Raw genomic sequence first — 13,919 nt, 5'->3', positions numbered from 1 at the left:
GAGGCGGCGCGGATGCTCGGGGCGGGACGCGGAGCCCGGGAGTCCCGGCGGGCGCGGGGCGGCAGCGGTGCCAGAGGCGGTGCCGGGGCGGGAGCGAGGGAAGGCGGCCGGGAAGGAGGCGGCGGCGGGGGGCCGTGCTTGCTCGCGGTTGCCATGGGGAGCGGGAGGGCGGTGCCGCCGCCGCTGCGCAGGGAGCAGCTGCTCCCTGACACATCCCCCGCTGCCATATTGTGTCCGCCGCCGGCCGCGCGGCTTCATGACCGCGGTGAGTGCCGCCCGCGCCCGCCGCCCCCGCGCCCCCACGCCGGCTTGGGCTGCTCCCGCGCCTTGTTTTGGTTTAGCTTTCGGCTTTTTCGTGGGTTTGGGGGGTGAGTTTTTTTTGTTTCCGACGCTCCGCGAGGGTTCCGTGGGGGAAGGGGGAAAGCGCGGGGAGCGTGGCGGCGGGTCCCGCTGGTGCCGGGGTCGGGGCGGGGGCGGTGTGGCCGGTGTCCCCTCGTTCCCCGCCTGGGGACAACGTGCGGAGGCGGCGCTTCCTCTCCAGCCGCCCTCGGTGGCGATGCGTGGGAAGGGGGGAGTCCCCACGCACCCCCTCCCCGCGGGGCCGTGCACCCGCAGCTCCTCCTCCCGGCGCGGAGCTTCCGCCCGCGGGCTTTACGCGGATGACCCCCCCTCCCTTCAGCCGCTCCCCCGGCAGGGCAAGCCCACGCTTCTTGCGCGCTTCCAAGCTGGGATGATGGAAAACGCGGCCAGCCCGGCGCCGGGACCTGGGAGCACGGCCCCGACGTGCCCCTCGCCTCCGGGTCACCCCCATCAAAGTCAGGCGCTTCGTTTGGTGAAATGAAGACGCTTTCTGCGTTGTTCCGCCGCGTCCCGCCGTCCCCGAACCGGCGGGAAGCCCCCAGGGATGTGCAGAGTGTCTGTGGCTTGCAGAGGTGGGGGCAGTGTGGGAGAGGCGCTCCGGGGTTCCCGCGTTTTGGGGCAAAATCCGGGAAACGGCTGGCGAAGTGTTCGAGGTCAGGCGGGGGTCTGCACGTGGCCCTTCGGAGTTTTCCATCCTTTTCGGGATTTTTTGGTGAAGTTGGGCGATGAGTTGGTGGCAGCAGTGAGGAAGCATTCCACTGCCTTCCTGCCTTACTCCTGCTTGGACACACCGGCGTGCTGGATGCTCAGGTTCTGTGGGAGCAGAAACTGGCTTTTGTTGGTAAGGGTCTGGATTATGACAAGGCCCAAACAAAGAGTGAAAGGAACAAAGAAATAAAACCCTGAAGAGGACCAAATAAACTCATTTTCCCGCCGTGATGCCTGCCTGTGCATGGATGCTGTGTGCTAAATGTGGAGTTGAACATGCTGAATTATGGTGGACTTAAATGCTGAGGAAGCAATTTGCTTAACTTTTTGCCTAATCTATGAAATTAGGATAAGGTTATGTACAATTTACCATGTGTATATATGCACACATACACTCTCCAGATCTTGTTATTGGTGGGCTTACATTTAGACAAATTTAGTAATAGTTGGGTTGTAATATATTGACATGTGAATCATTTAACTTCTGTTGTGTTTCTTGGATTGGGGTCTTTTTTTCCCCCTCCTTAAAGTCTGGTGTGATTCTCCATCTATGCAAGAAAAATTCAGCTGGCATTATCTTATGTCGGGAAACTTGAACTAGTTTGAAGGTTGCTTTTTTTTTTTTTTTCTTTTTTTTCTTGGCAGGTGCCAACTCACATTTCCCAACCTCTGCAGAAGGTAGTTGGACACAGGTCTGAACTGAAAGCTCTGTAGTTGCAATTAGTGCAGCACAGGGCTTGAGCTGATGAACTTAACCGGGTGTCAGGGTGTGTTATCTCTGAGCTCAGCCGTGCGCTGCTGCAGCGGATTAGCTTCTGCTGGGGGCTCACTTGTGTCCAGCTGTGCCACTTAACTTTTGTAGAAATAGAGAGGGGGTGGTGATTGTCATTTTGTGTATTTGAGTTGCCTGAAATACCTATAGGACTTTTCTGTGCTTTTAGTATATTTTTTTTTGTTATGTGCCCATACACTGAGCAGTGCTGCTGTACATGGTGTTTACACTTGCAGACTGTGGTGGAGATGCTGTGTTGGCTGACCTGCAGGTCCTCAGGGGAGCTGGAGGCACTGGCCCGGTATCAATCCAGCCATGTGGCCCTGAGCACTCTCAGGGACCTTGCTGGAATAAAACTTGGTTGATGTCTTTGTTGGCAGTGTCTAGACCAGAGGATGAAGTTGTGACCTGCTTTGGGTACTTCTGCTGGGGCTGTGCTGAAGGGCCTCCTCAGGGATTTTTCAGCCCAGAAATAAGATATTTTTTGTCTAGAAGGGGCACCAACCAAGGAGTGTGCTGCCTCAACAGCTCCAGCCCCCGCAGAATTTCTGCTTGAGGAGCCTTTCAGTGTCCTCTAGGGAACTCAGGATTGAAGGCACCAGCACTGCCAGCCGCTCTCTGTGTCAGGATGTGCCAGTCCAGTAGGTAATGGAGCAGATAGAGGTGTGTGTAATGGTCCTGATGAATGAGAAGTACTTCCTGGCAAGTGAGTGGAGTGCCTTGGAAAGAAGACAGAGGCTTAGGACATGTCAGGCTGATTTTTGCCGTCTTTATTAACTATGGGCTCTGTTCCACTCAGTGCAATAGACTTGAAATAGACTGACATGTTGAGCAAAAGCAAACTCTCCTGGTGAATGAGATATTTTGGCATCTGAAGGTTCTGTGCTTGGGTGTCGTTTAAACTGGTGAGAAAGCCATGCAGTTCTCATGCAGGGCTGTTGGTTCCTGTAACAGCAGCAGAAGTTTCACGTTGGTTTCGCTGGGGTTCCATCTTCCTGCCCTGCTATCTCTCCTTGCCTGTTCATTGTTGGGGTTAAAAGGAGCTGGTATTTACAGGTAGAAGTACCTCAGGCACACAGAAGACTTTTTCCATGTGCAGGTTTGTGATACCTTATCAGAAAGAGCTGCACAGAGGGGTTATAGCCAGCGAAGTGGCAGAAAGGATGGGCGTTGGGAGGAGTGATAGTGTGCCCACAGCCATCACTGCTGTACATCTCCTGATGCTGTTCCCTGCTTTGGGATAGTCTTACTGCACTACTGTGGTGCAAAACAAGCTGTGTGAAACACAACTTTCCTTGCCTAGCTGCAAATGGATGAAAAGCAGCCTCTAGTCCCTGTAAGTAAATGGCTGTCAGCAGTCTCGATGAATCCTCGCCACTTTTTAGCAAGAGGTGCAACTTCTGGGTTATTTATTCCCTTTGGTTCCCTTGAGCATTTGCAGTTCCTGCCCTCCCGGTAAGTGGGTGCATTTTGTGTAAGCTCATCTGTAGGATGTCACTGCACTGGTGGTAACTTTTCCTGAGGTAGACTAGAGGCAGGAGTGCCTCATCTCGGTGTGTGAGTGCTGCCGCTCCACAACTGCAGTGGTGTTGGGCAACTTCCTGCGCAGGTCGCTGCTGTGCCGGCTCGGGTGACTCACGGCAGCGCCGGCTCCGCTCTGGGCAAGTGTTCGCTTGCAAACCTTGTCCACATGGGGACGCTCCCTGTGGCAACATGTGGCGTGCCTCTTTACAGATCCGGTGGCTGCCTTGTCTCGCAGAGGGGACACGAGAAACCCCTGAGATGCTGCTTCACTTTATTCCTGGCTGGATCTTTATGTGTGATAGGTGTGTTTGTTCCCTGTCACGTTACACCTGCTGGTTTGGTGGTCATGGTGAGTGATGGCGAGCTCTCCATCTCATCCTCACCACGCTGGTGAAAGCATGCAGTGATGTTCTGTGGTGCTTCCAAAATACAATTTAGGTCAGCAAGAGGAGACAGCTTGCCGTGCTTGGGTAATAAATTACATGCAATGGAAGAAGTACTGCCTGATGCCAGCCAGCTTCTTTATTACCCCTGGTACTCTGCCTGCTCCCAATAAAACATTATGGCTGTGGAAGCATGAGGGTTGAGTCATTCCGGGTTGGGAGGGTGCTGCTGAGTGCTCAGTGCCAGCCTGTGTGGTCAGCAGCTGGGAAACATGGCAGCCGTGTTTGGGGTAGGAATACCCGTTTTATTGAGTGGTTGCTCAGGGGCACCAGGACGTTTTAAGAGAAGCCTGGGATTTGTGCAGATAGGAATACTTATACTGAAAGTCAGTGATGTGGATTTAGACTTTTTTTTTTTTTTTTGCCGAGGGCATTCAAAATTTTTTCCCATTATGTTCAGACTAGACTTAGCAGTTCTTACTTTTTCCTCAAGGTCAGAGAATGTCAGGGACTCCACTAAATTGACTACTGCAGGCATCATCGCCCACCCCTACTCTTCTGCACTCTCAGTCTTTTCAGGTTGTTTTCAGTGTATTCCTGTCTTGCAGTTTGTTACTACTTTTAGTTTGCCAGTTTAAGTGTGGTCCCGTGCTTGCTTTCTTTTCAACAGTGTCCATGAGTTTTGTTGTGCTTAAGATTTGGGGCGAGTACATGGTTGCTTATAGGCCGAGTACTGGATATGAAGACACCTCAGCACCTGGAAAAGTTTCCTGAGGTAGAGCTGAATAAGTGGGAGCTGGGAAGCTTGCTGCTAGGCAGCAGCCACTCATCCCTCATCTTCTGGTCTGTGAGGATGATCCCCAGACCAGTTATCAGCCAATTTGGTTTCATTTAGGATGTCGAGTAGTCAAAAGTAGGAGGGTTGGTTGGTTTGTTTGTTTAGACAGAGAGACAAATTCAACGCTGGTGGAATGAAATTAAAAGCAAGCTGGCCAGGAAGGTCAGCACAGCGAAGAGCATTGCTTTGCCTTCCCTGGGCTCTGGAGGAAAACTTGCACTTTAGGAGCAGGAACTGGGAAGCAGCAAGTGGGGACAGCTTTGCAGTCACAAAGTTGTACTGGTGGTGTGGTTTTGTGATACAGCTCCAATGGTGCTTTCCAGTTAAATCTTGCAGAAGGGTCACTTGGGGTGAAGCTTCAAGTTGTTGGTTTCCCACTTGGAAATCACAGTTTTGGTAGTTCTAAGGCTGAAGGAGGCAGAAAAGCTGAATGGAAAAGATAGCTTTGTGTTTTCTAGCATTGGTAAATTGGTGCTGACACCAGGTGAAATGTAGCTGTGCTCACTTCTGTTTCAAGAGGATGGTAGAGAAACACACGGAAGGGTTACCCTGGAAGGGAATTAGCATCTGAATCATTTTGCAAGTCATTTGCTCAAATGGCTTATTTGTGAACGTATCAGTGGTTTACATTTTTTTTGCATTTTAGTTCACTTAGCAAGCACAGTATTAAATTTAAGGAAAATGACCCATAAGCATCTCTTGAAAAGTTATTGGCTGGAAAGCATTTTTCTTGAAAGCACTAATTTCCCTCCTTTCCCCTTTGTGTGTCTCACCAATAGTTTTTCCTAATAGTTTAGATTTCACTGCTTGTTTGTTTTTTTATTATTATTATTTTCATGTCCCAGTTTCTCTGTTAAACTGTTTTTATGTGCATGTTTTAAATCTGAGGCACAGGGAACCAGGTCCAACAGTGACTGCAGCCTTTGGAAAAGCTTTCCATTTGTAAAGTCTCTGAAGGCAGCAGTGGAATAAATGTCCCAGAAGCTCTGGGCTGTGTGCAGGGTCTGGATTGGGGTCAGGGCATGTCTGAGCTCACATATAATTTTCCTTTCAGATATTTGTTTCAAACACAAACTCACTTTTATGTGTATACATGTGTGTATTTCATTTAAAAAATGCAAGTTTTTCTGAAAAAAGTTAGATGAAATCTTCCTCTTGCTCCCTGCCCTTTCCTGGGCTCTGATAAGGGTTTGTTTAATCCCTTCCCTATTGCAGGATTTCTTAACTTTTCTTAATATTGGACCTTTGAATTGGTTTTCATGACTTTTTTTCCCCACCCTGCCTCTAATTATATCACAGGGTGTGAGAGAACACAGACGTGAGAGAGGCCTGGAAGTATTTCTGCAAATCCCTGGAAAACCTCACTTCCCCTTTGAGCCCACCAATGCCAAGGTTCAAATGAAGCCCCTGAGCTTATGGCTTGTCTAATCCTTTGGTTAGATGGTTTATTTTCAGGCTGGATTTGAGAATGTGATAAGTACCTTTTTAAAATGTTTTTTTTTAAACCCATTATTTTTAATTCTCCTCTTCCTTGCAAGCCAGGAGGAGTGGGAAGGGCCTGCCTGCTGTGGGTGCTGCCCCTGGGAGCATCTCAGGATGTCCTTTGTCACCCAGGGGTTCATCTCTTCCACATGCACTGGATCCCAGCCTGCTGAAATCTGTGGTTGGGAGGTGGTTTTATCCTCAGAAGACTGTAATGCCTTTAGTTGTCTTGGATACGTGACATCATATAGTTTAATAATCAAATATAGGCCTTTCCAGGGCTGGGGGGGAGGAGGATCTCGGCTGACCTCGAGTGGGGGTGTGGGGTGTGCAGGGCATGGGCAGCCTGAGACAAAGGAGGTGAGTGGGGGGAGAGGTTGAATTAGTAGGGGGCAGAATGGTTTGATGTCATCCTTTTAATGCTCCTGGCCAGGCAGATGGGTGCTTTTTATTGATGGGTTTGCATTAGTTGTGCCAGGATTTTTATTTTTTTTTTCTCTTCCCTCCAACATGCAAAGACTTGTAGCTGGTCCTGTGCTATGTGCACAGTGACTTGGAAGTTTATCCACAGTTTGGGTATGTGAGCGTGACAGTCATTTATTTGTCTAATTCTTGGGCTGTTTTGACAACACATATTGACGTATTTAAGTCAGGACAAGCCCTTACGCTTCTCATAGATGCAAGGGAATATGAAAAATCAATATAGGAGTTTGCTCTTGCTGTAGTTGTTCACATGCAAAAGCACGTACCAATTGTCTTAAATACTCCTACAGAGTTTGTCTTTGTCAGGACAGAAGTTGCGTATAAAGCACAACTGCCTGGCTCTGCAACTAAGGCTGCACACCCTGAGCTTGTTGTGGAAAGACTGGGTGCAGGGCTGCTGTCATTAAGTGTGATATGGCTGAAAATACTTTTCCTGGATTAAAATTACGTTTGACTCCTCAGACTTGGGCAATGTGTGGTAAAATTCACAGGTTTTTGGGGTTTTTTTTAAACCTGGAGAGAAATGACTGTGCTGTTGGCAGGCTCCAGGTCTTCCCACTATTAGCAGAGGTGACCTAGTTGCTTGGCTGGTCCTGCAGAAATAAAAAGGTGCATTTTGTTGTGGAGGAGGTTGTCTTAACCTGGGGCACTGATGCTGTGCAGGTGCCAAAAGGGCACCTTTCATCTGATGCCACTGTAAAGGATCAAGCAGCAAGGGCAGCTCTGTTCTCATGCTAACTTGGCATGGACGAGGCTGTGGCATCTTCTGACTAAAAGGCTGAATTCTTTCTTGCCAGTTCAGTGAGTCCAAGCGTGGTGGCCACTGAAATGATACCTGTACACTTACACCTGCAATGCTGCTGAGTTTGGAGTAGGTCACCTTTGGTGGGATGGTGGCATCTTTGTCCTTTGGGGTTGGATTCTGCTGGAGCTGAGACTTCTTCCAAGAAGGGCTGCTGCAAAACAAACCTGCTTCCTTGCTTCCTGGGGGGTATGCTCAAGTGGACTTCCAGTTTCATTAAATGGTTGGCCTTTATTAAAGCAACTTGGTCTTTATTAAATGCTCACACATCAAAGCATAGGCTCCTGTGGCAGAACATAGCAGTGCTCAAGGTCTTCCATCAACATTCAGTCATAGCTGGGAGTGTTTGTGGGGGCATGCAAACCTGGTTTAACTCAGATGTGCTCTGCTAGGCTGAGGATCTTTCAGTGCTCATAACCTTTCCCTGACTAAGCTCTCCAGTGAGTTTGAGAGAAGGCTGCAAAAAAATATTACCTTGTCTTGAGACATTGAGTCTCCTCTGATCTGTTTGTGCTTCTCTGGAGCTGACTGCTGCCTTGATACCCCTGCAGCCTTAATCATCACCTTTGGACCTGGGCTCTGCTGCTTGTGTTGTGAGTGCTCTGGAAGAGCAGGTCTTCTTCACTGGGCTTCTTCTGGACTGGCATGGATTAGCAGGGAGGTCTGCTCCTGGCTTTCATGTGATGCCAAAAATCAGACTGCTGGAAGAAGGTTGTCTGTCTCACCTCTTTCCTGATGCAAGCTAACTTTCATTGGAGCAGCCTCAGTTGACTTGGCAGCCTTTTAATCTTCTTACCCTGGAATCATACTCCTCTGTCTATAATTACCATGCAAAATGATGTGCACCTCCGTTGTGATACCTTGAGGGGTAAATGCTTTGGTTGCCCTTTCTTGTGGAAGTACTAACAGGAGACAGATCCTCGAGTTCCTTAGGGTTTGGATGCGTGAGGCTCTGCTTCCAGTTGGAAGTGTTAATACCAGTGACAGCAGTGTGCTGTGTCACTCTGTACTCACTGGTAGGGTAAAGCACGTGGGCAGAGCACAAACTCTTCCGTATTTTTCAGAGATGTGCTTAAAGCATATTATTTTTGCATTTACCTGGCTGGGGGTTACCTTCTGGCTCTGCATACAGGGCTGGGGCTGTCGCCATGGGAATTATCAAAACATCTGCACTGGAAAGCTGCTTCTATGCTCTTTCCTTCTCACACTTTGCTCTCCTTGCTTTTACTGTGGTTTTTCTCATGGGTCATCCCTGAGCACCAACCCCTGCCAGCTTAGAGCAAAGATGGCTTTGGTTATCCCATGACCCTCATGTAAAACATCAAACCCCAAATATTGGAAGTGGTAATCTTGAAAATGACTGCTTGGAAGCTGTGTTCTCACAGTCATGTCTGCTTATAGGCAATCAGAGCACACATGGAAAAAAAAACCTGTGGATTTTGGATGTCATTAGGGTCTCTGTGAATGAAGAGGGGTTCTGGAGAGCACACAAGCAGACCATTTTTGTGCCTTCAGATATGCTCCAGTGGCACTGGCATCACTCCTGTGATTTTATATTTCTTAATTATTAGTTGATAGTAGTCTAATATGGCCTTTATACCTTTCTAGAAAAAAGAAATTAATTTCTGATGTGTTCATGTAGAAGGTGTGTGCGGTGGTGAACTAGGATAAGAAAGTAATGAGATGTGGATTTTTGTAATGCATCTACTAAGAGAAACGTGACCCTCACCTATATTATTGTCTATAAGTATGTTTCCTGCAAATAATATTTATTTTCATGTAGGGCATTAAATATGCTAATGATTCTCTGCTGAAACAGTAACATGCAAACATATAGTGCATTGATACCACAAAGTCGACATGATTATAAGTGCCAGCTTAATAAGCTGTTGTATTTTTTCCCTTATATTTTTGAGAAGACTGAACTTGTCCAGGCCACTTTTTGTGTTGAAAACAGTCTTTATTGCCCCCTTTCCCCTATGGAATGAATACAGTGTCTTCAGACTTGAATGTGTGTGTCGGCATGTGCATGTTCTTGATCTGCCATGCTGACGGAAGATTTGTAAAGGGAGATTTCGTGCAACATGAACCGGGAGCTAAAATTACCAAAACACGGCTGTGAGGTGTAAGCTCCTGTGTAGCTGCCTAAAGAGGTGCTGAACAAGGGGGCAAAGTTAATCATTATGAAGAGAACAGAGCAGCTCACATTGCAGCAGAGTTGGGGTTTGTCTCACTATGAATTTTATCACTAGCTCTTTATTATTTTTTTTTTAATTTAAGAAAGGATTGAAGAAGTGACATGAGCATATGTATATATGGCTGTGTTTAAAGCCAGCCATCACTGACTGCCAATATAAATCTGCTCTGGTGCCTTGGGGGAGAAGTAAATTGTAGGGAGAGCAAAGCTATTTTTGACCAGCTATTTGAGCAGCTCACTTTGCTTCAATTTTTTTCTTCTTTTAATACTGACTGAGCTGGTTGTTAATCATACTTGTCCTGGCACTTAGTAGAAATAAGAAGTAGAAAATAAAGAATTAATGGATGTTTTCCAGCACTACTACTGTTAAGCATAAGTGCAGGTGCTACTGTCAACACAGCTTTGCAATAGCTGGTGCAAGAGTGTATGAGCAAATGAAGAGAAATATGCTGGTGGGAAACGTGGTGTGTTTCCTGGGGGAGGCACAAATTCTGCCCCTCATGACTGCCTGGCACCAGGCAGGGGCTGGCGGGACTGGGAAGCATAAAATGGATTATCCTGTTGCTTTTCTGTCACCATGTCACTCCTCCATTGCGTGTATCGCCCTTCTCCAAAATGAGGAGGCTGGGCAGTGTACTGCCAGGGACATGGTGAGGCTGCCAGGTCAGAGCTGGCTGGGTCTGGGAGTGGCACAGCCAGGCAGTGGACTCTTGGTAGGAGAAGATGCAATTGCAAGGAGTCAAGTGTTTACTGCAAACTGGTGTGAGAAAACATCCAGTAACTGCGTAGAGCTGTCTGGTGAGATGTGATATGGAAACTGTCCTCATCTTGAGCTCTGGCACTGGGAGCTGGAGCATGAAACCAGAATGATAGTGCTTATAGGGACAGGAAACTGGATTGGGGTTTGGGTTTTTCTGTCTTTTTTTGTTGGGTCCTTTTACAGTTAATACAAACCTCAGCTTTGCTCTGTGCTATTTACAGCTATGAGCTGCATCCATAGTTGGAGTGTCTCATGTCTGTAGTGTACATGTGTGTATACGTGCACACCCCTTACATCTGTACAGTGCTCACATCAGCAGGAAAAAAACAGCTGTTCCCATAACATAGTTGGTTAGAGGACCCCTTTTAAAACTCTGCAAGCAAGGTGGGTTCTGTTGGTGTAATGCCTCTAAAGCGTGGGTAGCCTGTTAGACACTGACACTGAGTATCAGTATTTTATAGATAATGTTATGATTAGGGTTTTAGTGTTGTGTGGTTTGGGGTTGTTTTTTCTTTTATCTAGGTGATGAGCCATTGTTCCTGCAGGTCTGAGCTGCCACCCCAGGGGTTGGTCCCTTTCTGTTGAGAACTGGTCCCAGCACTCTGCTCTGCAGGGAAGCCCAGGTTAGGGCAGCAAGCCTTTGCAGGAGGGGAAAATGATCTTTTGGACTCGGGCAGCTCTGTGGAACCCAGGTGATGAGCAGGTAGGCTGGCCAGATCTTCCCCTGGTAGAAAAAGGCAGCAGCACTTGGGAATGACTGTGACTTGTAGGGAGTTACAAAGATTTCATTTGCACTGAGACCACAAGTGAACTTCATGCAGATTTAAGTTTTGCAATTCCTTTTTCACTCTTTGGACGCCAAAAGCAAACACTTCTAAACAGGGTCAGTTTACAATATAATGAGTAACTTAAGAGTTAATGTGAGAGCTGAATGAATTAGATCCTACCTGTTAAGATTTTCTCCAGGTTTCAGGTGTTGACATGAAAGTAGCTGTTATTTCTGTGTCTGAATTGGTGTTTCTAGATAGATACAGCAGTGTGGAATATAGGTATATTCCAAGTGCTTCCCATAAGCTCTGCTTATAAACCAAGGGGAGTTACCACATGCTCAGGAGTTTACTGGGAGGCTCCTGTTGGACCCTGGCTCTCACCAATGGCTGCAGTGTTCGTGCACAGCGTGGGGATGGTGCAGCCCTGAACCTGGGTTTGGTGAGCTCCTGCTGAATGGGACTGTGGTAGTTTGCAATGATTTCTGACCATCTCCTTTCTTGCAGACCAGTCAAGCTAAATGGGTCCAGTCACTGGAATGACTCCGGATAAGAAAGCTGAAACGCCTGGAGCAGAAAAAGCCGCGGGACTACGGCAGTGCCATGGGATGGGCAGCCTGCCTGACGCAGGCGATGCTGGCAAGCCAAAGGCCACCGTGGTGGACAGAGATTCAGCAGATGATGAGCTCACAAATTTGAACTGGCTGCACGAAAGTACTAACCTGCTAACAAACTTCAGCCTCGGCAGCGAGGGCCTTCCGATTGTTAGCCCCTTGTACGACATCGAGGGTGACAGCGTGCCATCCTTCTCACCGTCCTGCTACCAGAACCCTGAGAAAAAATCCTCCACTTCCAAACCCCCTTACTCTTTCAGCCTTCTCATTTACATGGCGATTGAGCAGTCCCCCAACAAGAGCTTGCCAGTCAAAGAAATCTACAGCTGGATCCTGGACCGCTTCCCCTACTTCGCCACAGCCCCCACCGGCTGGAAGAACTCGGTCCGACACAACCTCTCCTTGAACAAGTGTTTCCGAAAGGTGGAGAAAAGCCATGGCAAGGTGAGATCTGGCAGGAGGGAGGCGGAGCAAGTTTGAAATTCAGGGAGAAATGGAGAAGGTTCTCTTGTTCTTAAGCACGTTTTGTTTGGGTTGTTTTCACCCCACCAGTGTCCTCTTTAGACTTTATTTGCAGATGGAGGTGGTTTGGAAATGATGCTTCTGTGAGATCACAGGATGACAAAAGTCACTGGGCTTTGTTATTTACTGTTGACCTGGGTACACACAGCTGTGGTGCATCCTTTTTAACTCTGGCACACATGAAATTGCAAAGGACTCTTGTTTCCATTTACTTACAATTTTGTTAGGCTGCAATAACCAGCCTGAGATAACTCTCCTAGGATTTCTTCTTGATGAAGTCCCTTAAGCTAGTGCTTTCTCTATTTTCCAGTGCTGAAATTCTGGGGTATGTTCCTCCTTCCCTGCTTTTCCAGCATGGCCATGGCTACTATCGCACTGGCAAGCAGCGGAGATTATGGGATGCCAGCCAGCTTCCCTGCTTGGCTAGCAGAGATGTTGTCCCTCTGGGTGCAGATGTGGTCCCCTGCAAGGTGCCCTTGCTTGTGGGCACACTGGATGTATGTGGCTGAGTGTTCCTCAGTCCAACAGCTTTCTCAAATATTAAATTGGCTCTTCCACTTGCCATCTCCTGTTACACTTAGCACTGCTCTAGCTTTCCAATAACCACATTAAATCCTGCATTTAATGGACTGTAATGCTTTAACATCGGTCATAAGATATGTGTCTCTGTGTGGTGCAGACGCACTTCTTAAAGTGAAGGATACACTTTTCTGTACAAGTTCTTTCTTCTTCTGATTTATATGATTTTACTAGTGACTTTCTTCCTCCCTCTCTCATTCCCCATCTTGTTCCTCAAAGAGCTGGCTCTGACTTAAATAAACCAACAAACCACATACTGAAAGTCAACAAACAAGTCCTGTGCTTGGAGGTCAGACTCGGTGGTGGCAGGCTTGTTATCAGAAATGCCTGCAATGCTTGGAGTGCTTGACAGCCTCTCACTGTAGAGAGGGGTCCTGGAGCTGAGTGGGCACTGGGGAGGACTGCCTTGTACTGACAGGACTGAACACCACTGTTTCTCAATATTCCAGCTTTTGCATTAAATTGTTAGAGTGTTGTTTTCACAAGCAGCAGCTTTGCCCTGAAAAAAAAGTGACTTTTTATTGCAATGTGGCAAGTCCATTAACCACCCCATTGCTGAATTCTGCTGAGTGTTAGGAAGGGCTCTTAACGTGGTTCAAGGTGCTATAATGGGGTAACGGAGTTGCTCAAGCTGTCCTCGTGTGGAGGACTGGATCTGAGCAGGGACCACAGTGCTGTAGGTGACAGAAGTGCTGTTAAAGACCTGGGTGGCTCTGTCCAAGGAGGGTGACGTGAGTTTCAGAAAAATTAGGCAGGAAAGGGAAATCTAAATTGGTATGAGTTCCTTCTGTCTGTGGATCTGCCCTTAAATGCTCTCATGTTTTCCAGCCAAGTGGGTTAGGAGTTACCAGTCAAACCTGTTGTCTTGGCATTTGGGTGACAGGGTGACACCGGGTGACACTGCCTGGTCCCCTGCTTACCCTGGCATCTCCATGGCTGTTGCTGGGCTCAGAGGATGGCTTGCTGCTCGATGTGACATCTCTAGTAGGAAGAGCAAAATGCAGAATATCTCCCAATGCAACCAGCAAGGTGATGCTGATGTACTCTGTCAGTGGTTTCCCAGGGCTCCAGAAACTGCACAGCTCTGTAATTCTAAAGAACAGAAACTGTGCTTATCAAAAAAAAAAA

At 47.8% G+C, this 13,919-nt stretch overlaps 1 protein-coding gene across 5 annotated transcripts in view; it reads left to right on the top strand.

The window, feature by feature from the left end:
* The first annotated feature begins 227 nt into the window (after window positions 1-227).
* The window catches only part of FOXN2 (forkhead box N2), a 29,967-nt gene continuing 16,275 nt past the window's right edge, over window positions 228-13,919 (top strand). For 2 of the 5 annotated variants that reach the window (XM_066178099.1, XM_066178095.1), the window contains exons 1-2: window positions 228-265; window positions 11,584-12,134. In XM_066178099.1, coding sequence (XP_066034196.1) covers window positions 11,598-12,134 — 537 coding nt within the window. In that variant the 5' untranslated portion in view covers window positions 228-265; window positions 11,584-11,597. The other 3 variants (XM_066178096.1, XM_066178098.1, XM_066178097.1) reach the window with 3 other exon arrangements.

Source organism: Chamaea fasciata, unplaced genomic scaffold (genome assembly GCF_029207755.1).
Source record: "Chamaea fasciata isolate MVZ Bird 193981 ecotype frontalis unplaced genomic scaffold, bChaFas1.0.hap1 SCAF_3, whole genome shotgun sequence".
NCBI classification, from domain to species: Eukaryota; Metazoa; Chordata; class Aves; order Passeriformes; family Sylviidae; genus Chamaea; species Chamaea fasciata.
The sequence above is the reverse complement of the archived record's forward strand: the minus strand, read 5'-3'. Positions and strand labels throughout refer to the sequence as shown.